This window comes from Spinacia oleracea, chromosome 4 (assembly GCF_020520425.1).
Source record: "Spinacia oleracea cultivar Varoflay chromosome 4, BTI_SOV_V1, whole genome shotgun sequence".
NCBI classification, from domain to species: domain Eukaryota; kingdom Viridiplantae; phylum Streptophyta; class Magnoliopsida; order Caryophyllales; family Amaranthaceae; genus Spinacia; species Spinacia oleracea.
Window position 1 is genome coordinate 5,241,916 of NC_079490.1, and position 24,083 is coordinate 5,265,998.

General features: G+C 36.7%; 1 protein-coding gene, 2 non-coding genes and 1 pseudogene across 4 annotated transcripts; all 4 read right to left on the reverse strand.

Annotated features, from left to right (window-relative positions):
• Window positions 1-741: 741 nt before the first annotated feature.
• Window positions 742-5,033, reverse strand: LOC110805116 (wall-associated receptor kinase-like 1; annotated as a pseudogene).
• A 518-nt stretch (window positions 5,034-5,551) lies between these two features.
• LOC110805117 (wall-associated receptor kinase-like 8) lies at window positions 5,552-11,167 on the reverse strand. Of its 2 annotated transcripts, XM_056827791.1 has the most exons (4): window positions 9,830-11,167; window positions 7,604-8,470; window positions 7,309-7,488; window positions 5,552-7,047 (listed from the first exon to the last, which is right to left on the reverse strand). In XM_056827791.1, the coding sequence occupies exons 1-4, from the start codon at window positions 9,873-9,875 to the stop codon at window positions 5,885-5,887; spliced, it is 2,256 nt and encodes a 751-aa protein (XP_056683769.1). In that variant the 5' UTR covers window positions 9,876-11,167; the 3' UTR covers window positions 5,552-5,884. The 2 variants fall into 2 exon arrangements, with proteins under 2 accessions (XP_056683769.1, XP_021866430.1); XM_022010738.2 differs by having other exon boundaries at window positions 7,604-11,167.
• Window positions 11,168-20,059: 8,892 nt separating this feature from the next.
• On the reverse strand, window positions 20,060-20,139 carry TRNAL-UAG (transfer RNA leucine (anticodon UAG)). The gene has a single exon. It is a non-coding gene; the product is annotated as a tRNA-Leu (tRNA).
• Window positions 20,140-22,195: 2,056 nt separating this feature from the next.
• On the reverse strand, window positions 22,196-22,275 carry TRNAL-UAG (transfer RNA leucine (anticodon UAG)). Its single transcript has one exon. It is a non-coding gene; the product is annotated as a tRNA-Leu (tRNA).
• Between the last annotated feature and the right edge of the window lie 1,808 nt (window positions 22,276-24,083).

The window sequence follows — 24,083 nt, forward strand, 5'->3', positions numbered from 1 at the left end:
TAAACAATAATATCTTCAATCATGCATAAGAAAAAATTATAAAAAGTTGATATTTAAAAAATATTTATTGAGACGAATCTAACAAGACCCCACACGACTATATTTTACTTACGTATAAACCACAAATAGAAGTCAAATGAACTTACGTGAATAGTGTCAAAAATTCTATTATGTCATATAAATAAGAATGGGGGAAGTATTAAATTAAATAAGTCAATTCAAGTTCCTTAAACTCTGTGCCGGTCAAACCGGGTCGAGTATTCCGGGACAGAGGGAGTATGTTTCTTTTAAAAAAATATATATATAATTGGCATGGAATGAATTGTCAAGAAGTACCTAGTTACCTCTCGTCCTCTGCTGTGCACCTTGCTCAGTAGCTTATCTGCATCATTTTTTTCTTAAACCTGACATTTCAAGCACAATTTCCACTTCACTTGTCTCTACCTTGTATGTTCCAAAGCTCACCAACATCACATTTATCTGTCACCTCCTGAGTTTCTATGTATTCAGGATCAATATATCCTGGAGTCCGTTCAACAGGCAATCTTTGGAACATGTTTTGCAGAAAGAAGAATGAGAGGAGAGAGAAAAAAATGAAATTATACCGCTCGTGGTTTTCACCTCTGGTCTTTCCTTCATGGCCCATAGGGCGATCCTACACAAAAGTTGTTTTTTCTTTCTTTCTCATAATATACCAGAAACTAGGGGGAAATTTGTTTAAGATCGTTGAAACACAACAAATTGCTAACAACAAACCAATGGCACTGCCTTGCTAATTACAATAAATAAATAAACATTGATATTACCAATGAGGTCTTGACCTAGTAGGTAAGACTGAGGTCCAGTGTATGACAAGTCACTGGTTCGAATTTCCTCTCCTGTTTGTAATTTATTATTGCCCATGTAGCTTATTTGCACACAAAATAAAATATAAAAATAAATAAATAGTGCTATTATGATCACTATTTGATCTAGTAGTGTGAAAAAGAATGAAGTGACACATCAGAATAAAGGTAATGAGCCATCTTCTTCTGTGTAGGATACACATGGAATGATTGAAGTAATAGAATGTTGCTTGCAGTCTTCTGTGACATTCTGCTCCTAGGTCACCGGCGGACTGTTTGGATCCATGCACATCTTCAAAGTTGCCGGTATACCAGAGTTACGCTATAACTACAAGCAACAACAGCAAAGTTGCCGGTATACCAGAGTTATAACTACAAGCAACAACAGCAAAGTTGTCGGTATACCACAGTTCAGAAGTAATCAAGTCATGTCATGAGATGATAAGTGTTGAAGTCTAGAACTTGTGGACCAATTCGAATGAAAAGACCAATCTTCAACCATGCTAGATGTGTCTAGAGGAAAAAGATTATCACTTACACTACGCTTAATCTCCTCTGTCAATTTCTTTGCAATCGCCTCTGACGAACTCTTCTGAATCGAAACCAGTGATTGACGAGGTTTACTGAGAATCTCCAACTCTAAAGCAGCTTCTCTCATTGTTGGTCTTTGCTTTCCATCCATATTCAGACACCTTTTAGCAAGGTAAGCAACAGCAAGTGTAGCTTCTTCCCTTCCCTCTTTAACTATTCGAGCATCCAAAACATCATGCAAAGTAGAATTTTCCATGGCTGAAAGAAAATATGATGCTAGACTTTTCCCATTATGAGATTCTGTAGGAAGGACTGCTCTTTTTCCTGTCAAAAGCTCTAAAAGAACAACTCCAAAACCATAAACATCGCTCTTTTCTGTAAACTGATTTGACCTGAAATATTCAGGATCCAGATAACCAAAAGTGCCTTGAACACGAGTTGTTAAATGAGTTTGATCAACAGCAACAGATCTTGATGTCCCGAAATCTGACAACTTTGCTCTGTATTTTGCATCAAGAAGTATGTTGGAAGTTTTGACATCTCTATGAAATACAGGCTTTGAGGAAGCTGAGTGCAAGTAAGAGAGTGCTCCTGCAACATCTATAGCAATTTGCAACCGCATTTTCCAAGTAATCGGGAAGTCTTCACTAGGATCATGGATATATTTAGAAAGAGTACCATTTGGGACGAACTCATAAACTAGCAGTGGGATTTCTGTTTCCAAACAACACCCTAATAGGTTGACGATATTTCTGAGGTTGATTTGTGATAAAATAACCACTTCATTGATGAATTGGCTCGAACCATTGTTGTTTCCAACTTTGGATTTCTTTATGGCAACAATATTCCCATCACTCAACATACCTTTGTAAACTGTACCTTGACCTCCCTGACCCAACACTCTGTTTTCATTGAAGCCATCAGTGGCTTTCGCCAGCTCATCAGCAGTGAAAATTCGTGTTTGTTCTATCTTACCATTCTTAGATGACATTTGCTGCTTCAACAACAAACCACCATTTTTTTTGAAGTATTTAGCTCTTCGCTTTCTATCCCTTCTTCTTCTAGCTACAATGAAAAGCCAAAACCCGGAGAGCAACAAAAGTATGGATCCCAAGCCCAACCCAAGTCCTGCAAAGTGAAACAAACAGAGAAATTACTGTCAGGAAGAGGATATTAGCAGATAGCAGATAGCAGATAGTTGTTCACCCTAACACTTAATTGGTTTGGTTGGTTGAACTGAGAAGACTGAAAGTTTGATTTGATCAAGAAATGCTCTTTAATTTACTCCAAGCTCCGTTTGGTTTGGTGTAAAATGTTTTCACTGCAAAATGATTTTCCATGGACGAACATTTTCCAAGGGAAAACACAATTCCAAACTAGTTTTCCTCTGTTTGGTTCCCTAAAAGAAAATGGGAGAAGATGGTGAAGATTGAGGGGAAAAGGGAGAGGGAGATAAGGAGGAAAGCAGGAAAGGTGGAAAAGTGATTTCCCCTCCCTTTCAAATGGAAAAGGTTTTTCCAACTTTAAGGGAGTTGTGGAAGATTGTTTTCCATCCCTTGCCAAACCAAACAACTAAAATGATTGAAAAGAGGAAAATGTTTTCCATGAAAACGTTTTACACCTTACCAAACAGAGCCTAGGAGGTTTCCATTTCCATATCAAAATTATTTTCAGCCTGCGACCAAACTTTTCATTCCAGGCCACTGTATTTAACTACAATTACTGCTAAAAGAAATACAGAGTATATAACAGAAAAATTACCAAGACCTAAGACCATCTTCAAGTAGTTAGAATGACAACCAGTTCCACTTTTCCTGCCATCACCATAATAACCAGTTGGGCAGTAACATTCATAGCTTCCTTCAATATTGTCACAAATATCAGAACAAGGATTATTTGCTCCTGCACACTCATCAATTTCTGGTAAAAAGAGGTACAAAAAGTTATATAGGGATAACCAGAAAACTCAGCATGTCACTTAAAAAAGGTGAGAAATGACATACAAAGTACAAACCTGTACAACCCGGACTAAGATAAGGATTACCCTGATACCCGCTTAGGCATTTACAGCTATAGCCTATGACACCAAGAACCTGATCAAGATCAATGCAAGCTGTATTCTGTTGACAAGCGTTTGTACTCTTTGTAGTTGAGTTCTTCTGAGCATCCTTGCACATTTCATTAGGAATAAACCAATCAAGCACTACAGGCACACTTTTCATATGTCCAGAGTCCTCATTATCCTGGTTTTGAAGCCCAGGAAAGGCAAAGCTCGATTTTTCAATTATGTAGGCATAGCTGCATTTCCCTGATGAAATACTTGTGTTGTAATATATATTTTCTAGGCTAGTATTCCAGAGCTGTAACCCTTTAGGAATGGGAGCTTCACAGCAACCAATGCCTGAACACATCTTGTTATGTAAATCCTCCTCTCTTGTACACAAGGCAACACAGCTAGCAACTTCACGCAAAGTAGTTGTTTGTGCCTCGATCAATCCATAGTGATGGCAACCAGTGACCACGAAAACGTTGGAGGTGGATGACACGGCATAGGGTTGGGAAGTTAGATTGAGGTTAAACCAGGTGTCTTCATCTTGACCTGAATCTGATCCTGTTTCTGCAATGTTGCAAGAGGCAGCAGCACGGCCAGCTGTAACTGTAATCTGAGACTCGGATATGTCAAGGACCTGTCTACCGAGAACTCTAGGTACAGAGACATTCTTTTCAATGTCACAGAGTACAACATAGTTGTAATCCATGGAGCAGGCTATCCCTATGCCGAAAGGGTAGGGAATTGCCACACTTACGCTGGCATCCAGGCAGTGTAGTGTTGGCAGCAGTGAGCATGGTCGTTGGATGTCTGTGTAGCAACGAGGCACACACAAGGCATGGAAAACCAAGCAGAACCAATATCGGAAAGACTGATATCACTAAGAAAGTTAATACTCTCGGAAGAACCATATTTCTCACCCCTGTAACCTTGTAACTAATTGTCTTAACACTTCCTAGATGAAGAAGGAATATATTTTACTGAAAACCAAGGGACTGATAACGCCCCGTTTCATACAATATGATACCATATTACATCAACAATGGCTGTCAACATTATGCAATATAGTTAAGGAAACTCCAGCAGTCCCGCTGCCCCGACCAAGGTAGATAGGAGAGTCAAAGACTCAAATATATAAAGTAATACCCTTGTGACTAGATAAGAAATTACTAATCAGACAATGACAGTTAACTATTACAATTTTTAGCACTGTAAAAAATAGACTATGGTCGTACGTCGTACAGGCCGGCTCCCGTGATTTACTGTAGGGTCTGGGGAAGGTCCAAATGTACTCGGCGACGGCGTTACTATTGCTTTCATAAAGATGTTGTTTCCAGAGATCAAACCCGTGTCCAAGCGGATAGCAAGTAGACTATGGTTGGAAAATACTACATGATTATGAAAGTTCAGTATATATAGATAAAGGGGTAGATGATGAGAATCTTACCAATTAAAGGTCTTCAAATTGGTAATCTTCATCAATCCAATCTGCACAAGTTTCATATGCAAATTGTATTACTTCTCTTTGATTTTTCATTTTGGAAACTGAAAACTAAAGGCAAAAAGTATGATTGATCCCTTTTCTGAAGTCACTAGTGCTTTATCCACTCACCAATATTCTTGTGGTCCAAAATAAATCATTCACTTTCAAACAAGATTTCCATAAAAAGTTTGAAAAAAAACAGAAAAATACAAATTCTGATACTCTGTAGATACTAGTCATTTTAATCATGTACCTATACGAAAATGTGTTTCAGGACAATTATTAAGATATTTTTTTGAAGATTTTATATCATTATACATTTTGAAATTGATGGTAAAGGTTTGCAAAATTTGACCTTAAAAGACAAAACAACAAAATCTTTTTCGAACAGAGGGAGTACAATACAATTCTAGATGCCAATATCAAATACAAGTATACAACAAATAGTATGGGGGAAATTCTAGATGACAATGTCAGAGTTCAGTACAAACCATAAGGCATCAGGGACCAATCTTCTTTGCAGTCCTGCTACATCAAAACCACCTGTACTCTAGGTGCTGATACTTTGAAATTCACGCCGAAAATTATAAGCAAGGTCAAATTATGTTGCAACTCCAGAAGAATGTCATGAAAGCCATAAGATGAATTCTGAATCAAATTACTATAAATGCTATATTGCACATGGAATTTGTCTTGTAACCAACAAGAATAGATACAGCTGGTGAGATTTTTTTGAAAGGTACTCACTCCCTCTGTTGCAAAATGAGACTTTTAAAAAGGATGTGTCTCACAAATTCACCATTAAAAAATAAGACCAAGTACAAGAACTACAAAAACCATGCGCGTTATGATTTACACATAACAGGTTTTACATGCACTTTTATACTTCAGAATGATGGTCTGCTTATTGCAGGAACATGATCCCAATGTGAACACACAGAACCACAAGACTTGCGCCGACATATTTACCAAATGTTAATGACTGAATAACAGAGAAGTGTCAGCAGAAGAACTTGAAGGGCCATAATCCAAATAAGAAGATCTCAAACTTGAACTATCATGATAATATAAACCTTCTGGTGTTCCAACAATCAAATGAAGTGACAATACTGTTTCAATCTCTAGCAGAACAACTTTCATGGTTGGTCTTTTCTTTCCATCCGAGTGTAAACACCGCTTTGCTAGATTAGCAATAGTGAAAAACTCTCCCTTCAAATCCTTTCGTAGAATATGAGAATCAATAATATCAAGCAACCTAGAGTCTTCCATATGGGAAAGAAACCAAGATGTCAAACTTCTATCCTCTTCAAAAATAGAACGTATTGCCTTTTGTCCTGTTAAAAGCTCTACAAGGACCACACCAAAACTATAAACATCACTCTTTTCAGTGAATTGACTAGACTGGAAGTACCCTGGATCCAAATAACCAAAGGTTCCCATAACTTCAGTAGTTACATGGGTTTGATCAGTAGCAACAGATTTTGATGTCCCAAAATCTGATAACTTAGCCCTATACTTGTCATCCAAAAGTATGTTTGAAGATTTGATGTCTCTATGAAATATAGGAATAGAAGACGAAGAATGTAGATATGCAAGTGCTCCGGCTGAATCAGATGCAATTTGTAACCGCATTCTCCATGTGATTAAGAACTCTTCGCTTGGATGATGAATATGATGAAAAAGAGTTCCATTCGGGATAAATTCATAAACCAATAATGGAACTTCCGTCTCCAAACAACATCCCAGTAACTTGACAATATTTCTGTGATTAATTTGAGACAAGATTGCCACTTCATTTATGAAGACTCCAATATGGCTTTCTTTCAGCATTTTCGACTTCTTTACAGCAACGATTTTTCCTTCACCAAGCATCCCTTTATAGACAGTTCCATGGCCTCCTCGCCCAAGTATTCTGTTTTCATTGAAGTGGTCAGTGGCTTTCTCTAACTCATTGATTGTGAAAACTTTCGTTCTCTCTACAACTCCATCATCAGGGGACATTTGTTGCTTCAGCAACAAACCACCATTTTTCTCGAAATATTTAGCTTTTTGTTTGACAACTTTCCTTTTCTTGCTAAATGAATAACACCACCATCCACCAAGAAAAATAAGTATTGATCCCATGATTACACTCAGTCCTGCAGTACATGAATAATTCAAATCACAAATGATAATTAATTACTGATTTGTTTTAAGACAATTAATTAAATGTCATATGTTTCAAGAAATAGTCCAAACATATAGATTATCATAGGAAAAATTGTAGGTGATTAATGATTCTCACACCATGTATTCACTATACAATACTAATCAGTTAAGTTTGGAATAGATTCTTAATCTGTGTGCATAAATTATGAATATAAGAAGGAAGTAATTTAACATAATTGTTGTGGACTTACCTACAACTAACTTGTAACGGTCAGGATGTGCACCGTTCAGATAAGGAATACAAGGATTGTTCATAGTCCCTTTGCCACTGTATCCTCGTGGGCATTTGCAATTATAACTTCCTCGAGTGTTGATACAGAGTGCTGGCTCCTTACATGAGTTAAGGTTTCCAGTCGCACATTCATCAATATCTGAATAAAAATACATTATTGATCATGATAAAATGTGTCAACTAAATAAGAACGGGGAAGAACAATTTTCTTAAAACTGTAATAACCTTTGGTGAAGAAGTCTAGTGAAAATTACCTTGGCAGTCATGAAGGTAAGGGTTACCCTGGAACCCTGGGATGCATTGGCAGCGGTAACCTTCCTGGTGTGGGTTGTCATGACATTTGCTGTTTCCTTTGCACAAGCAGTCCCCTGCAGCTTGTGCTGTTTCACAATTTACGTTTCCAATAGACCAATCGAAGACAACTGGAAACTTCAAATTCCGGTAATTCGTATGGTCTTGGGTTAGAATCTGTTTAATAGAGTAAGGTAGAACATTGTTTGGAGCATGATCCTTTGCTAATACAAACGCAACACTGCACGGGTTGAAGTCACGCACCAACTTCTGATCACTAAGACTTTTGAATACTAAATCGAGATGGGTCACTCCATTTGGAATAACGGAAATCAGGCAACAGCCAATGCCAGAGCATATTCTAGTATCAACATCTTCAAGTGCAGCACAGACTGTCATACACCCAGAACGAAACTCTCTCTTGTTGTTCATTGTACCATTCAGAGTCACAAATGTATCACACCCAATGGCACCGATAATGTTTTGGGTTGTTGAGACCGGAAATTTTTTCGAACTTATCCAGGCCCGATATTCAGAAGACGGGACACTGGAATTAGACTGATAACAACGATATGAAATGGGGTAATGTATCAAGAGTTCACCCTTCAAATTAATTTTTTCTACTGCTACTGGGTCCAACTTATTCCCCAATTCTAGAATCGGGGGATCGACACTAGTGTTACAAGTGAGGTTGAAGTATTTACCATCTTGCAAAGGAGTGGCATAACGACATTCATCCCCTAAACCAAAGGGATAAGGGACCGTAATGTTACCACATTTTTCAGGGCAGTTCGGAAGGGCAATCTGCGAAAAAGCATTCGTGGCTGCTGCTGATGATCCCCCGATGATCAGTAGACAGGCCAGTAAAGTTAGTATTGGCCATAGTTGACCAAACTTACCATTTAGCAATACTTTGTGATAGCACAAAAACCCCAAACACCACCCCCCTTTCAACATTCTTGTGAATTACTGTATATAAAATGGTGTTTGTTCTTAATTATAAAAGGTTGGGATAAGGACAGCTTATTCAAGTGGAAACTGGAATAATAGTAAGTGGCTTTAAAGTGTTGAGTATAGAGCTCCTCTTGCTTTCCTGGAATCTACTGGAACTTGCAAGTACGGGTGTATATTAATAAATAATGAAGCACAATTTAAACTAGAAAGTATTTTCAAATTACTAGTGTTTGGTTAGAAATTGTATTTTATGTCTTTTGCACATGCATGATTCTCCTGATGAGGTGTGTAAAGTCAAGTCAACAGGATTGTCCTCCTTTATTTATTTATTTATTTATTTATTTAACTACTTGTAATTTATTAGTTTGTTGCACATGGGGTATCTAGTTGGACCTAGTGAGACTTTAGTCACTAGTTAACACTTCATTAAGCAAAAGAGTTTATAGAAAGTCACGTTGACGAGAAAATCAATTGTGATCAATGCTTTCAAATGGAAAGGAGAGATCACTTTTGGTAATGCCTTCAAATGCAATTCAAACTATTTTTTTTCTCTCTGTTCAACATGTAAGCTAGTTGTATATAGTAATACGAAATATTATCTATAAAATTATAACATGACATACTTGTATTACTCTGTATAATGGTTTCTTTTATGATTTTGTAAGAACTTTCATCTTATAGCCACACCTAGGTATTCAAGGATACTTTTTGTTCACTTATGTTGTTACAAGCTTTGAATTTTGACTTCAGCTTACCTCATGCCCGAGTGAGTAGTGATAGACTTGTAAATCACCAACACTGGCATACAAGCTAATCAGATGAAGATATGCAATGCAATCAGAATATATCAACCTATCTTTTTCAAGGATGGATCAGCTTTCTGATGCTGACCAACCTTGATATATGCCGAGGCATGCATAGTATCTTTATATAATTAAATTCTTGACTTGTGCTAGTGAGCAATTGACCCTTTACTGATCTTTTCAAATGATCAAAATCAAAATAGTGTCTGAAGAGTTAAGATGGGGTAGTGGCTGTAGTTAAAAGAGTTGGCAACTGGTACATGATCTGAAACTCAATTCCAGCCAATTTAAGCATGCACAGGAAAGGGAAAAAAAGAAATTCAAAATAAAGCGAAGGTCACAAATCAAAATGATAGACAGCTCAAATCAGAATCTGACTAAGAACAACAGACAAGGGAGTCAAGGGACTAAACATAGAATAAAGAAACTCACATTTATCACTGATGCACCTGGGAATGATTTCTTCTGCATCTTCCATTTGACCCACCCGAACAGTAACCGTCAATTAAAGCACGGTAAGTAGTGATGTTTGAAGCCACACCACTGTCAATCATGAGGTGTATAATAACCTGTGCTTGATCAACACTCCCATGTTTACAAACATGTCAACCAACATAGGTGTATAATAACCTGTGCTTGATCAACACTCCCATGTGTACAAACATGTCAACCAAACATGTTGTAGGTGGGAACAGTAGGTGGTATATTTCTCTGTATCATCTCAGACAATACAACGGTTGCATTGGCTGAGAATCTGAGATGATACAAAGCAATATACTGCCTAATGTTACCTGTATTGTTACCCATCTTACAAAGACCTTTGACCATAGTAGCGCGAAGGTAAAAATGTCAGGTTTGAAACCAAGCTTGACAATATGATCCAATAATTGAGCAGCTTTGGAAAGCTTATCACAGTGGACAAGCCATTGATTAAGGTGTTAAAGGGAAATGCAATTAGGAGAATAGCCAAGTTTGAGGTTTTTGCCAAGAAGAGAGAACCTGAAATTGACGCAGCCTAAATGACAGTAAGAATTGGTAGAAATGTCAATGGAATGACCATTAGGTGAAATACCCAATCATTCAAGCTGCTTGGAGAGAGAAACAATGGTGGAATGAGGTTTAAGGCTTTTAAATTTCTGATTGAAACGATAATAGAAGGTAAAGGACGCAAAGAAGACAATTGATTGAAGAGGGAAAGGGGAAATTGGAAAACCCTAATTTGCAATGTTTTCTCACAAATTGAAGAAACAATTCATGATCATCAAAACTATGAACAGTATGTACAAAATTAGAGTAATATCGGGAATGAAATCGAAATTTAAGAAGACAAAACAGTGGGGAATGGGAAGAAAAAAGACAAAAGGTACCACTGAAGCAGAGCGACATTGTTGGAATTCCTGCAAATATACAACAATGGCAGTGGATGTGAGAATTCTGTGGACGATTGAATTGAAATTGATGTCAATTTCAGCTTATCCTCTAACCAATGACAATCGGGTCGAATACCCGACAACTCAAGCTGTTTGAAGAGAGAAATAATGGTGGAATGAGGTCGGAGGTGTTTCAATTCAGAAATGGAGGTGAAGAGCTGACAGAAATCGAATGATAGGCGCAAGATGACGCAAAGAGATCGGAAACCCCTAATTTGCAATGTTCTCTAACATATTCAAGAAAAAACTTACGATCATCAAAGTTGTAAGGAATTAGGGGAATAAAATCGGAAATAATGGAAATCGGAAGAGGGAAAAACAGGGCAACATTACCAGGGTTGAGGAAGTGGATTCTCTTTTACCTTTTAAATTCTTTTTATGCTAAAATTATAAAAAGTTGATATTTTGAAAATACATATTGAGACGAATCTAACAAGATCCCACATGACTATGTTTTATCTTATACAAAAAACACTACGAATAGTCAAATTAGATTATATGAATAGTGGCAGAAGTCCAAACGTTGCGAGTATTAAAAAACGAAGGAAGTAGTAAATAAGAGATAGTCTATTTCTTGGGATTTTTGATGGGTAACTCTTATTAAAAGATGGTGATGATGTGGATGAGAGAAGAAACTAAGAGGGGGCATATAAGAGTTATCTTACAATTGATGCTCTTAATTCTTGAGTATTATCTTCTTCTTCACTGGTGATTAGGGCTTCTTCAACCCTAATTGTAACCTTAGCTTAAAGGTGACCCCACATAGTACAACAATGGCGAAAATGGCGGAAATTGAACTTTTTTGAGCTGGGCTTTTGTAGTCAGTTGAATTTCTTTATTTTATTTGATCATTTTTTATGAATTTGTAAAGTAATCAATTGGTTTGGAAATTAAAGTAATCAGTTGAATTTCTTTAACTCTTTCACCTTTATCTTTTATTTACATTAAATTTTGTTAATTTTATAAATTAATAGTGGTGAAAAATTATGTGAATTCATGGAAAATAAGAAAGCTAGGGAAGAGAAGAGAGTTAAATACATGAAATAGTGGAAAAAAAGAACATATAAGAAATATCACTGTTATTGTGGCCCTCCACGTAACATTTTCTTCTATTTTCCCATTTTCAGGTAGTAAAAAACAAGTTTTAAAATTATTTTAGGTGGTAAAATACAAGTTTTAGTTTCTTAGGTGGTAAAAATTAATTTTTCGATTTTTTTAGGTGGTAAAAAACAAATTTATCCTTTAATTAATCTTATTTTTTCTGATGTGACTTGAATTTATTATTTTGAGGTCTGATCTAAGATTTTTTTTTTTTTTAATCTGAACTTAGATTCTTTATGCACCCGTGTGCACAATGCTCATTATGCACTTGTTTTTAAATGAACATATCGTTCAAATACAAAGAACATATTGTTCATATCCAAATAACATACAGCAAATAAACATATATAGTTCAAATCCAAAGAACATAAAGTTCAAATATTTCAATTGTACATGTACATTGATATCATTCTCCATGTCATTAGATTCTCAATAAACGTTCATTAGGGTGCACAATGAGCATTTTGCACCCAGATGTATAATCTAAATTGTGGTTTAGAAATGAATAGCAGGTAAAGTCATTTATCTAATCTGATCTGATCTAATCTAATTTTTCTTAATTAAGATTTAAATAATAATAATAATTATTATTATTTGATGAAGAATGAGGGACAAAGTCCCGGTTAACGCTAAATATAACAAACAAAAGAGTTAAGAAAATAACTAAAACAAAGGTAAATAAAGAAAACATAGCATCCTAGCTAGCCAATGATATTCCACTCAGTTCCTTTAATAAAATAGCACGAAAACCTCCCTAAGTAGCCTGAAAAACCAGCTTAGGAGTCAAAGTCACTCCATAATTAGCTAACAATTCCTCATATTGGTTAGCTTCCCTACCATATATGATATATTCACATTGGTGAATTTACCTTTTTTTTCTTTGACAGCAAGCCGAAAAGAGCCTAACACTCCTTATTCCTTTTAATGCACTTCAAGTAGACGCAGTGGAATTCCTTAAGCAGGTTGTAGATTTCGATGATTATGTTCCTGCTATCAGCTTCTCCTGTGCACTCCCCTGTTATTAGCTGTTTAATCTTGTTATCTCTCGTTTGGACCTCTATGTGTCTCCATCCAGAATTCTTGGCCAGCTTGAGAGTACGTTCCCGCAAAGGCTATAAGTTCAGCTTGTTCCTTCCTCGAGGCTCTCTTATCTTCCTGAGTGATGATGGTCTCATCATTGTTCCTCTTGTATCTGCATTGAAGTCTTCCTTTAGCTCTGTTGGTCCATCTCCAGTTCACTCATAGCTCTATCTTATTACAATTCTTCCCGTTCCCCACTATTTCAATGGGGGTGCTCCCCTGTTTCTTAATCCTTGTTTCAAAACCTGGTGGTTCATCCCAATCCTCCTTCTCACTGAAACCTGGTGGTGCCTCTTCCTTACCCATCTTCAAGTTCGTCTCCTTTGTCTCCATATTCCACGTCTTGATCTCTGCTTCAAAGTCTCTTTTAGCTGTTTCTATAATTTTCCTAGGGTCACAACTAGAGTTATTGAAAAAACAATTGTTCCTCTCTTTCCAAATAGCCCAAAGGGTGGCAGTGAACAGAGTAGTGTTAAGATTGCCCCTTGTCCTATCTTCCAGTTTACGATTCTGGAACTCTTTCCCCACTGGAAGAGCATTGTTAAGGATTTTCCATAAAAAGATTTTCCACCTGTTGTTGATAGAAATTTTCCAAAATCTTTTCCATCTAGGGGTGTGTCTAGCCAAATCTCTCGTGTTCGAAGGGGCTATGGTTCTCATTTGAAAATTGTACCCACTCCTAGCAGAGTAGACTCCATTCCTCTCCTTACCCCATGTGATTTGGTCCTCAGTGCCTGGAGACAGCGGAGTTAGAAGTTGGATATCAGAAGAAGAGTTCTCTTCCATTAGATTGTTGATGATACTCCAGTCCCAGTTATTGTTCGCATCCATCAGGTTCCTCACCGGTTTTTCCAACCATTCTGTAGTGGCATTTTTCCGTAAGGGTTTATTCCCCTGGATCCAAGGGTGTTTGCATTTCGCTTTCAAGCCATCCCCTATATTCCAATAGCTTCCATCCGCAATCAATTCCAGGCCCCATTTTAGCCCTCTCCACCCCCACGTCCCTTGCTTTTTCTTCCAATACATTGAGTTGATGAGGGTGAGCCTTCCTGCCTGGGAAAGGAAAAGCGAGTTCCATACATTGAGTCTCTCGTTTGCTTTGTCGATTACACCTTTTGATGATATGATAGTAAGGAGAAGAGGTTCGTACTTGATCTACTAGGAACCGAGCTACTACCTCCAAGTCAACCATTACTTATATCTTTCGATGGACAACAAGTAATTCTGCCTTATGCACGAACAAGTACCATGTACACTTAGCTGAAAACATATCATATAACTCACCACAATGACCTTAAATTATCCCTCTAGTACCCCTTCCATTTTCCTTTTCCACGTCCTAATTGTGATCCATAACCTTCTTAATCATATATACTCACCATAGCTAATACAAACCCCGGCTGATCGAGGGGATATCAACAATCCTCCCAAAATAACGGTTGTCTCTTCCCCTCCCATGACCACCAAAGAGTTGTAGCAAATACCATTAGCCCCATGGAGGAACGTACCTCCTATAGAAGTTGGACATCAAGATTCGAACAGAAGACCCCTTATACACAAGGATCGGCAAATTCACCCATGGTAAACCAAATGAGACACATAAAAGCAATAGATACCATATGCACATTTAATTTTTATTTTGTACCATAGGGAAGCCATGGCCCACTCCGATCCAATCCCCCTTGGTTCCGCCAATGCACAATTATTATAATAGGTTAAAACATTAATGGCATAATTATTATAATAGGTTAAAACATTAATGGCATAATCAATATTACTCGTAAATAACTTTTATTTAAATTTATAATATTTATTGTAAGTTACACCTCATTGATTTGAATTTACACATGATGTAACTACTAATTATATCAAATAGACCTTGATTTATTTATCTAAATATTATTTGTTATAAATAAGTACTCTCTACAAATGAAACATATTAACATAAAACATATTATACTAATATTAATATTAATGGAACAAAATGAGAAGAAAAAAATAAACCAACAAAAGGATAGACGTCTATAATTTACAAAATAAGTTTTCAAATTTGATCTAATTTTAAATTATTGTTTTTTATCGCATATATATAATTCTACGTATGCAAAAGAAAAACTCATTTCCCAACTCTGGGTTCTCTATATAAAGCTCACCCTTTCCCAATGATCTCTAGCTTGAGTATTTGTGGTTGATTATTCTTTATTTTTGCATTTAATCAAATTTTGGCAGATTGTGTTACTTGATGGTTGTATCGTTTCTAATTGACGCACTTATTAAATGTTCGCTATGATCATAGGTTAATCTTAAAATGTTACTGATTTTGTTTGGTAAATAAAGGGTTAGACCACTTTTGAAAAAGAGTATTGAACTCAAAACTTTTTTGAAAAATATTCATGCACGTACCTATGATTAGAGGAAAATTTAAAGTTATACAATAAAACTTTCTCCATAAGTACTACTCTTCAGCTAAAAAAAATTAGCATTTACGAATCGTTCTTGCTAATAAAATATCCAAATACATGAAACCCCTACAAAATTATAAAAAAGCATTTACAATTTACATAAAATAATTTACTGTGAAGTGGAACAATCTGTTGGGCATGTCTAGTTTATATTCATGAAGTCCACACACATTTTCCACTTGGTCATTGCTTTTCTTCACCGTTACTACGCTGGCTAGCCATTATGGATAATCACATTCCTATATGAATTCTGCTGCCAACAAGTTGTTAACCTCTTTTTGTATGACTGCAATTTTCTCTGCTGAGAAGTTTCTTTTCTTCTGCCTGACTGGTCTGACCTCTGTGTTGATGTTTAGTCTGTACACCATGATACTAGGGTCGATCCTTGACATCTCATCGCCCGAGAAAGCGAATATATATGCGTGTTTTCTCAACAAAAAGCGAACATTTTCCCCTTCCTTTGTGGATGCATAAACATTCTATTGTATTTACATGGAAATGAGTGATCATCCCAAATGTATGCAGCAGAACATATTGTGCAATACCATATTTGCTTTTCATGTAGATAAATCAGAAGATAGATACTTTGTAATCATAGAAAAATTTCTCCATAATAATTACTTTTACCTAACAAAATTTAACATTTACGAATATTCTTACTAATAAAATATTCAAGTACATGAAACCCCTACAAAGTTATAAAAAAATCATTTACAAAGTTACATAAAATCATTTACGAAGAACAAAACAAATTCAATTATACATGCAAGTTTATCGCTCTTTTTTTTTGTTAACTTGCTTGTCGTATTTATTCATATACGATTGAATTTTTCAAATTTCCGTGTAACTTTTTATTTTGGGTTTTGGATGATTAGTTCGATTAAACTCATACATGATTCTATATTTTTTGGAACTATGAAATTTAGGTAGACCTGATCAAGACGAGCCCGGCCCTGCCCGCCCGAAATTTTTGCGGGTTTGGGCAGAATTTTCAGGCCCGTTTTCCGTGCCCGATCCGGCCCTGCCTGAAATTTTTGTTTTTTTGGGCGGGTTAGGGAAACACAAAAATACACTCTTTAGTTATAAATTTGGCCCGACCCGAAAATGGCCCGAAAAGCCCGGTATTTTAGGCCCGGAAATAGCGGGTTTGGGCACAAAAAATTGGCCCGAATCTTGGCCCGGCCCGACATAGCGGGCTGATTTTTTATGCCCAAGCCCGGCCCGGCCCGCCGTTTGACCAGGTCTAAATTTAGGCAATTCGATTTACCGCTCATTCGTTTTTCAATCGTGTACCGTTACTCCCAACTATAGGTGGCAACTGGATCGGACTAAACGAAACTATCACGACACAATATGGGTGATGAGTCAGTCGAGTTTGAATAGGTTACAACTCAGCACACAAACTTAGTTCGATTTCTGGTTGGTAGGGTTTAGGTTGAATTTTTGCAACACAAACTAGGTAAACACATCATGTAACTAGACCTGGTTATTGGACAGGGTAGTCCAATATATATAGGGTTAGGGTCAAGTTAATAGGGATTTTATTGGGCAGGGCTCTTATTGGACAGGGTCATTATAGGGTCAAACTTATACTGCAATTATTTTGAAAATTAAAATAGTAATGATACAAAAAAATACGTGTATAGCTTCGTATTTACTTGTACTTGCACATGGCTCTTTTGTTTTTCATTTTTCATTGCTCGTTTATTGACCCGCCCACTAATGACCCGCTATTGACCCGCGACCCGCTTTTGACCCGCCCATTATCGACCCGCTAAAAATGACCCTTTCAATACCCGACCCTCTTTTGACCCGCACCGACCATGACCCGACCCGCCCGTTAACCAGGTCTACATGTAACCCATCAAACTCATAAACAACACAATCCAAATGATTGTCATCTTTATTTATCTTTTATTTATGCCCAGTTGAGGCATCAATAAATTAAATATGGATCCTACTTTTGGACCTCAGTCATTTTTTACTTATTAATATAATTTACGTAAAGACACAACATAGTTCGACATTATAGTTAACATGATTTAACCCGTTAGTTAGATCAATACTTATCCAATCTCGGATAAGTTACATGTTTAGATTTTCCATCCCAACTCACCCCAGACAAATCAACCTAGTTGGTTGTCACCTCCACTCCCAACCATGTGCAGAGTGGCTGGTTGCATTAGCCAATAATCCACCACATTTCTTCGTATTCAATGGATTGTTATTACATATTGTAATATGTGGCCTTTATTATGTAATGTTTATGGATTTGTATGATCGCCCACCTAGTACATGTTCAATTGTGCCCTTGATAGAGACTTTGTTGGGTGAAGAGAAGTTATGGGGACAGAATGATTCCCTATGGGAAGATCGGCGTTTGGTTGGGGATAATAATCAAAGGAAATGGGAATGAGAGGATATCATTCCCTTTGTTGTTGTTTGTTATTCCTATTTCTTCATTCCCTTTACCCCTTTTCATTATTAAGTTTACCCCAAAACCCTCCATACTCATTCCCCACCCCCCTTACACTTTCCCATTCCTTTCCCCCTTCACTTCCCCACCCACTCTCTCCCTCCTCTAACCCTAGACCTTCAACCCACCAGACCACTACTACCTCCGCCGCCGGACTGTTCACCGCCGCCACCCCTTCCACGGCCGCTTCCACTTCCTGTTCCGAAACCTCCAACACCTCCGCCGCCGCTTCGATCTCCTGCTCCGAAACCTCCACCACCTCCGTTGTCGCTTCGATCTTCATCCAAAAACTCCATAATCATGGCTTTAAATAGTCAAATTCGACCATAAAAACTCCATATCTGGAATTTTCATGGTCGAATTAGACCACTAAAACCTCAAATTCGCCCATGAAAATGTGAGAAAATGTGAGAAAAGGAAGAGGAAGGAGGCGGCGTGTGTGAGAAAAGGAAGGGGAAGGAGGCGGCGGCAAGGGAGAAGAAGCGGCGAGGGAGAAGCGGCGGCGAGGGAGAAGAGGCGGGTTGTCGTTGGTTTTTCTTTGGTTTCTTCTTTGTTGGGTTTAATTTCCTTCTTTCGTTTTTTTCTCTGCATTTTTGTCATTTTATTTGTTCCACCCAAACAATATTCTAAATCAAAGGGATTCATTCCCATTCTCTTTCTTTCCCTTTGTTGATTCCATTTCCTTTACCCTCTGCGAACCAAACGCCCCCTAAAATCATGGTAGAGGGAAGTGGAGGAATGAAAGAGGTAAAGAGAATTATTAAATTGATACAAAAATAAAAATAAAAGGCGAATTAAGAGAGTTGATTGCCTTTTTCTTTGTTGAAACCCCAAACAAACGCCTCCTAATAAGGAAGCCCGTAGATGATTTGTGTAGCTTAGAGAGTTTTATTTGGCAAGTAAAAGAAATTTGTTACTTACCAAAATAGAAAAAAGAAGAATAAAGATGCACCAAAATAACAACCACCAAAACTCCTAGGCATGAAAAAGCATTAGTGTTTCTTCCCCCACCTGAAAGGTTAGAGAAATAACACCTCATCTGCCATATAACAAACAACCTAGGCTAACACCATAGAAACTAGTTGAAGAAATTGCTCACTAATTACATATGTACACCTAATATTAACTCTACAAATGACATAATTAATGATATTTTGCTGACTGTCAAATCTTCCCTCAAAAATCAGTTGATTTATCTGTCTCTAAATCTCATAAACAACTTCAATAAAATTATAATATATAGGAAAGTTCCATACAACAAGTCAATCTTTACTGGTTAATTTGTGAAGAATAGCTAACCAAGTATAGGATGTTAATAGAGATTAACATACGACCAAAGATAGTCTATTACAACATGAAATTTTGAATTTCGCGAGATACAACTAGTAAAGCCAACTCTGAAATTTTGAATCGATGTTCAATATCCGACCAAATATAGTATCTTTAAAAATGATAAAGGTCGCAACATGCGACCTTTAAATCTTGTCACAATGATAACATGACAGGCTTATGTGTCACAATTTAAATTGAAAATTAAAATATTTAACTTATACTCTATATAACATATTATACATGTTACAAAAAAGGTAGGAAAATCTTAATAATTTAATTTATTTCCTTCTTCATACCGACTAGCTTATTCATATATTTTCATAGTAAAAATATTGAATTGATAGTAAAAATATTCTGATGACGCATAATCTACGTGGCATCTATTTGTATTAATTAAACTCCGACACGTAAGATTATGACAATAAATGTTGTCGCAACTTGCGACTAGTATTTTACAACATAAAATTTCTATAAGAAATTAATTACAACATTATTGGTATAAGTTAGTTTCTCACGAAAGCCCAATTTTATAAGGTAGTTTATCGCGAAAGTCCAATTTTATAAGGTAGTTTATCGTGAAAGCTCAATTTTATAAGGTAGTTTCGCAAAAGCCCGAGTGTATAGGATAGTTTTTTGACAAATTTGACTAAATTTAACAATCTACAATTGAGAGAAGAAAAAGAGGACAAAAAGAAATTAAGATACACCACTTAAGCAGATCAACTACGCAAGAATTTATCTTTATTTATGAAATTAAAAATTTAAAAAAAAATGGAAAAAATGACGGCTGTGGGATTTGAACCCACGCCCTTTCGGACCAGAGCCTAAATCTGGCGCCTTAGACCACTCGGCCAAACCGTCTTGATGATTATTATTGCTTGTTCTAGATTATGAAACGGACAAGTTCATTTAAATGAGTACATTGTGGATGATATTAGTAATGTGTGATCTGTATTATTTATCTATCTATTACTGTATATTAAAAGACGCATCAGAAATGACATGTATCATTTTCTGGTGCGTCCTTACAATTCTTTTTTTAAAATTAAAAATGTGAAAAGAATAAAAATAGAATAAAATTAGCTACAATAAAAAACATATTACATGCTACGTAAATTATATGTTTATAACTTAACATTAATATTTTGATTATATATCTAGGTGTACAGTGCTCATTGTACACCCTAATCAACACTCATTGAGCATGTAATGAACATAGAGAATGATTTCAATTAGACCTGATCAAAAGGCGTGTGAGACCGAGAGCATAAAATATGCCCATTATGTCGGGCTCGGCCGGGTCGGGCCAAGCTTCGGGCCAATTTTGTGTGCCCAAAACCCACTATTTAGGGCTAAAATAGCATGCTTTTCAAGCCAATTTCGGGCAGGGACAAATTTATAACTAAAAGTATTGTTTTACGTTTCCCAAAGCCCGGTTTTTTTTAAAAGTCTGGGTCGGACCGAGTCCGAACATCGGGCCGAAATATTCTGCCCAAAACCCGAAATTTTTCGGGCCAGGCCAGTGGGTCGGGTCCATGTTGATCAGCTCTAATTTCAATGTTCTTTTTTTGGTTCGAATGAGCCACAAGGGCAGGAATGAGAATCGATCCCAGGATCACCTGGAACCGGGATAGAAGCTCTAACCAACTGAGCTATCCATCACTCTCAGCTCTAATTTCAATGTATATGTACAAGTGGAATATTTAGAAATAGGTCTAACACGGTCCAAACCGGTCCGGTCCAGGTGCGGTCCAAGCATAATTGGTCTGGCTTCGGGTCTTAAATATCAAAGTTCCGGTCTTTGATCCGGTCCAGGTCGATCCGGTCCGATCCGATCCGAGTTTGGACCGATGAACACCCCTATTAGTATCTACCGAATAACAAATTACAAATTTAAAAATTCCAAAACAACAAATTATCGTATCTTCTGTATTGATCAATCATGAAATTCACAACCCCTAATTAGAGATGGCTTTGGGCCGGCTGGAGGCTCGATCCGACCCAACACAAAAAAATCTTGGCCTAATATGGACATGAAAGAAGTACGGTCTTATATGAGCACGAAGTCGTGGACTGAGCCTGAGTAGCATTTTTTTTGGAGAAAACACGACATGGTTCGACCCGACACGATAAAGCACGCTAAATTTAGTAAAATTAGGATTAGGCACGACTGCGCTGCTCGACACGACAACCTATGGGCTGGGTCCTGTTTTGAACTTTTTGACCTGGCCTGACCTGACCAGACATGATGCAGAGTGGGCTTGTCATGGGCCGGCTTCGTTCAGCCCCACAATCATCTTCACCCCTAATAACACGAAAGTACCCCTTTCCCGAGATTCCCAAAAGCACCCTCTAAGGCTTCTACAAGTCCCCATAAAGGCCTTAATAAACCTATAACATGCTTAAATTTATGACAATTTAGCAAAAAATACCTTATTAATCGTCTTTTTGTTAAACACTACTTTATAAAAACAATGTTGTAATTAACTACCTTTAAAGAAAATTATAAGATATTATTTTTTTCCCGAATTACAAATCGACGTTGACTCAAAATAGCGGGATTAACTTTACCATATACATCTCACGTGTCATTTAATTACCACTTTCCCGTAAGATGCATCTAGTAAAGCCAACCCCGAAATTTTGAATCGATGATCAAAATCCGACAAAAGATTGTATCTTACAACATAACATATTTATAAGTTAGGTAGAGTTAATTACAACATTATTGTTAATTATAAGATAGCTTATCGCGAAAGCCTAATTTTATAAGGTAATATCTTACGAACGCTCAATTTTACAAGTCAATTTTCACAAATTTGCCTAAATTTAACAGTCTACAATTGAGAAAAGGAAAAGATTACAAAATGAAATGAAACTACACTACATAAAATTATAAATAATAAATGAAAAAGAATGACGGCTGTGGGATTTGAACCCACGCCCTTTCGGACCAGAGCCTAAATCTGGCGCCTTAGACCACTCGGCCAAACCGTCATGATGATTCTTATTACTGTTAATTAAATTATATAGCAAATATTTATTATAATTACGTACTACTTTTCCCTTTTTTTTGTCCTTTTTTCTTTGCCCCTATTTCTTGAACTGAAGTTTGAACTGTCACAGGCTTATAATTTCATTATTAGTCAAACAAAAATCGGTAGCAATTAATTCTTAATCATATTTGGACTGACTTCCTACCCATACTCGGGGTAGAGAATATGAGTGGGTTACGCTGAACCGTAAAATGAGCTGCTAGATTAACCTCCTTAAAACAATAACAAAAATAACTAATCAAAAGGATCTCACAAGCACAATATTTCCGCTCCCATTTTATAAGCATAAAGAGGATATATGTATTTCCTTTGTGGCTCATTCGCACCTAAACCATAAAAAAGTATACATACCTTTACATATCCTTTATTACGAGTAGTAAAAATTGTGGTTCCTTTCATCTAAAATTACCATTGACTAGACCTGTCAAACTAGTGCGACAGGTCGGGTTATAATAAATTATTTTCGGGTTAATTCAGTTTGTGGTAAATTACAGGTCTATCATCAATTAACTATTGAATTTCTCTTGTTCATAGTAAAATACAAAAGGCCAAACAGAAAGTAAGCAGATGAAACAGGAAAAACTACTTGTTTTTTTTAGCAATTAGTTTCACCCTTATTTTACCAGGTCTAAAGTATTGTAGACTATTACAACATGCTAATATAGAATTAATAGTGAACATAATCGAAATCGACCAATCTCTAAACAATGTGAATAGTGTAAAAATGTCAAACGTTACGAGTATTTATGAACGTAGGAAGTATTACTTAACAAACAAATCGGAACCCGAGTTCTTGGATACACATTAAATAAAGTTAACCGGAGATGTGTAAGATTATGGAAGATTGGTAAGGAGATGTCATTCAAGCATGCTTCGACAAATGATTACCTTTAATTCCACAATCTGTGACAAAGTTAATTTTGAAAAACGGATTTAACTCGAGTTCTACGAGTGATTGAGTTTCAAAAACACAAATGGGCAGTTCATGAGTTCTAGACCCGATCAAAAGGTGGTCCGTGTCGGGTTCGGGCCGAGCCGAAGCATAAAAATAACGGGTTTTTCATGAAATGTTCTCGAGGTTTCGCGTAATGCACCAAATACACCCGCGTGTTTCAAAATACATAATATACCCCTATTTAAACTAATGTGCACCAAATGCCCCTAGACTTAACGGAAGTCTAACGCCGTTAGTGTTTAATTCGAATTAGCCTTTAATTAAAATAATTAACCCTTAGCATCTTTACTTCTATCTTTGAGAAACTTTGGAGTGAATTCACGAAATTATGGTCGAATTGACAACAATTAGAGACGAACTTGCAAGTTTAAGCTGAAATCGCACATCAAACTTTAGGAATTAGAGAAAGAAGCTAGGTGGTGAAAACCTAATTCGAGCATCATATTGAAGATAAAAATAATTTTGCAATGAAACTTCAGAAATTAAAAACCTAGACACCGACTGTGACTGATTTGCAACTCTTACCATTATCAATGGTAATTTCACAGCAAACTGAAGAGACCGAATTCGCAGTCGATTTCTTAGTAGAGTAAGAGAGAGAAAGTCGTTGATATTATTTTGGGAAAGAGGAGAGAGAAACGCGTGTGTTTGGATTTTGGAAGCAAAGGTGATCGGGAGTTAGATTGGTAAAGATTCGATCTCATCCGTTAATTTTGGTTTAATCGGACGGTGATGAGAGGTTCCCACTTTAAGGAGGTTCTCATTTTAAGGGAGGTTCTCACCAGAACCTGGTC

Bases quoted from the DNA above. Each gene is read 5' to 3' on its own strand.
- LOC110805117 (XM_022010738.2), bottom strand. From the start codon at position 8,597: ATGTTGAAAGGGGGGTGGTGTTTGGGGTTTTTGTGCTATCACAAAGTA. The intron at 7,489-7,603 runs GTAATTTTCACT...ATTTTTATTCAG, and splicing joins TTACCTTCATGACTGCCAAG to ATATTGATGAATGTGCGACT. The intron at 7,048-7,308 runs GTAAGTCCACAA...CATGTACTGCAG, and splicing joins CCGTTACAAGTTAGTTGTAG to GACTGAGTGTAATCATGGGA.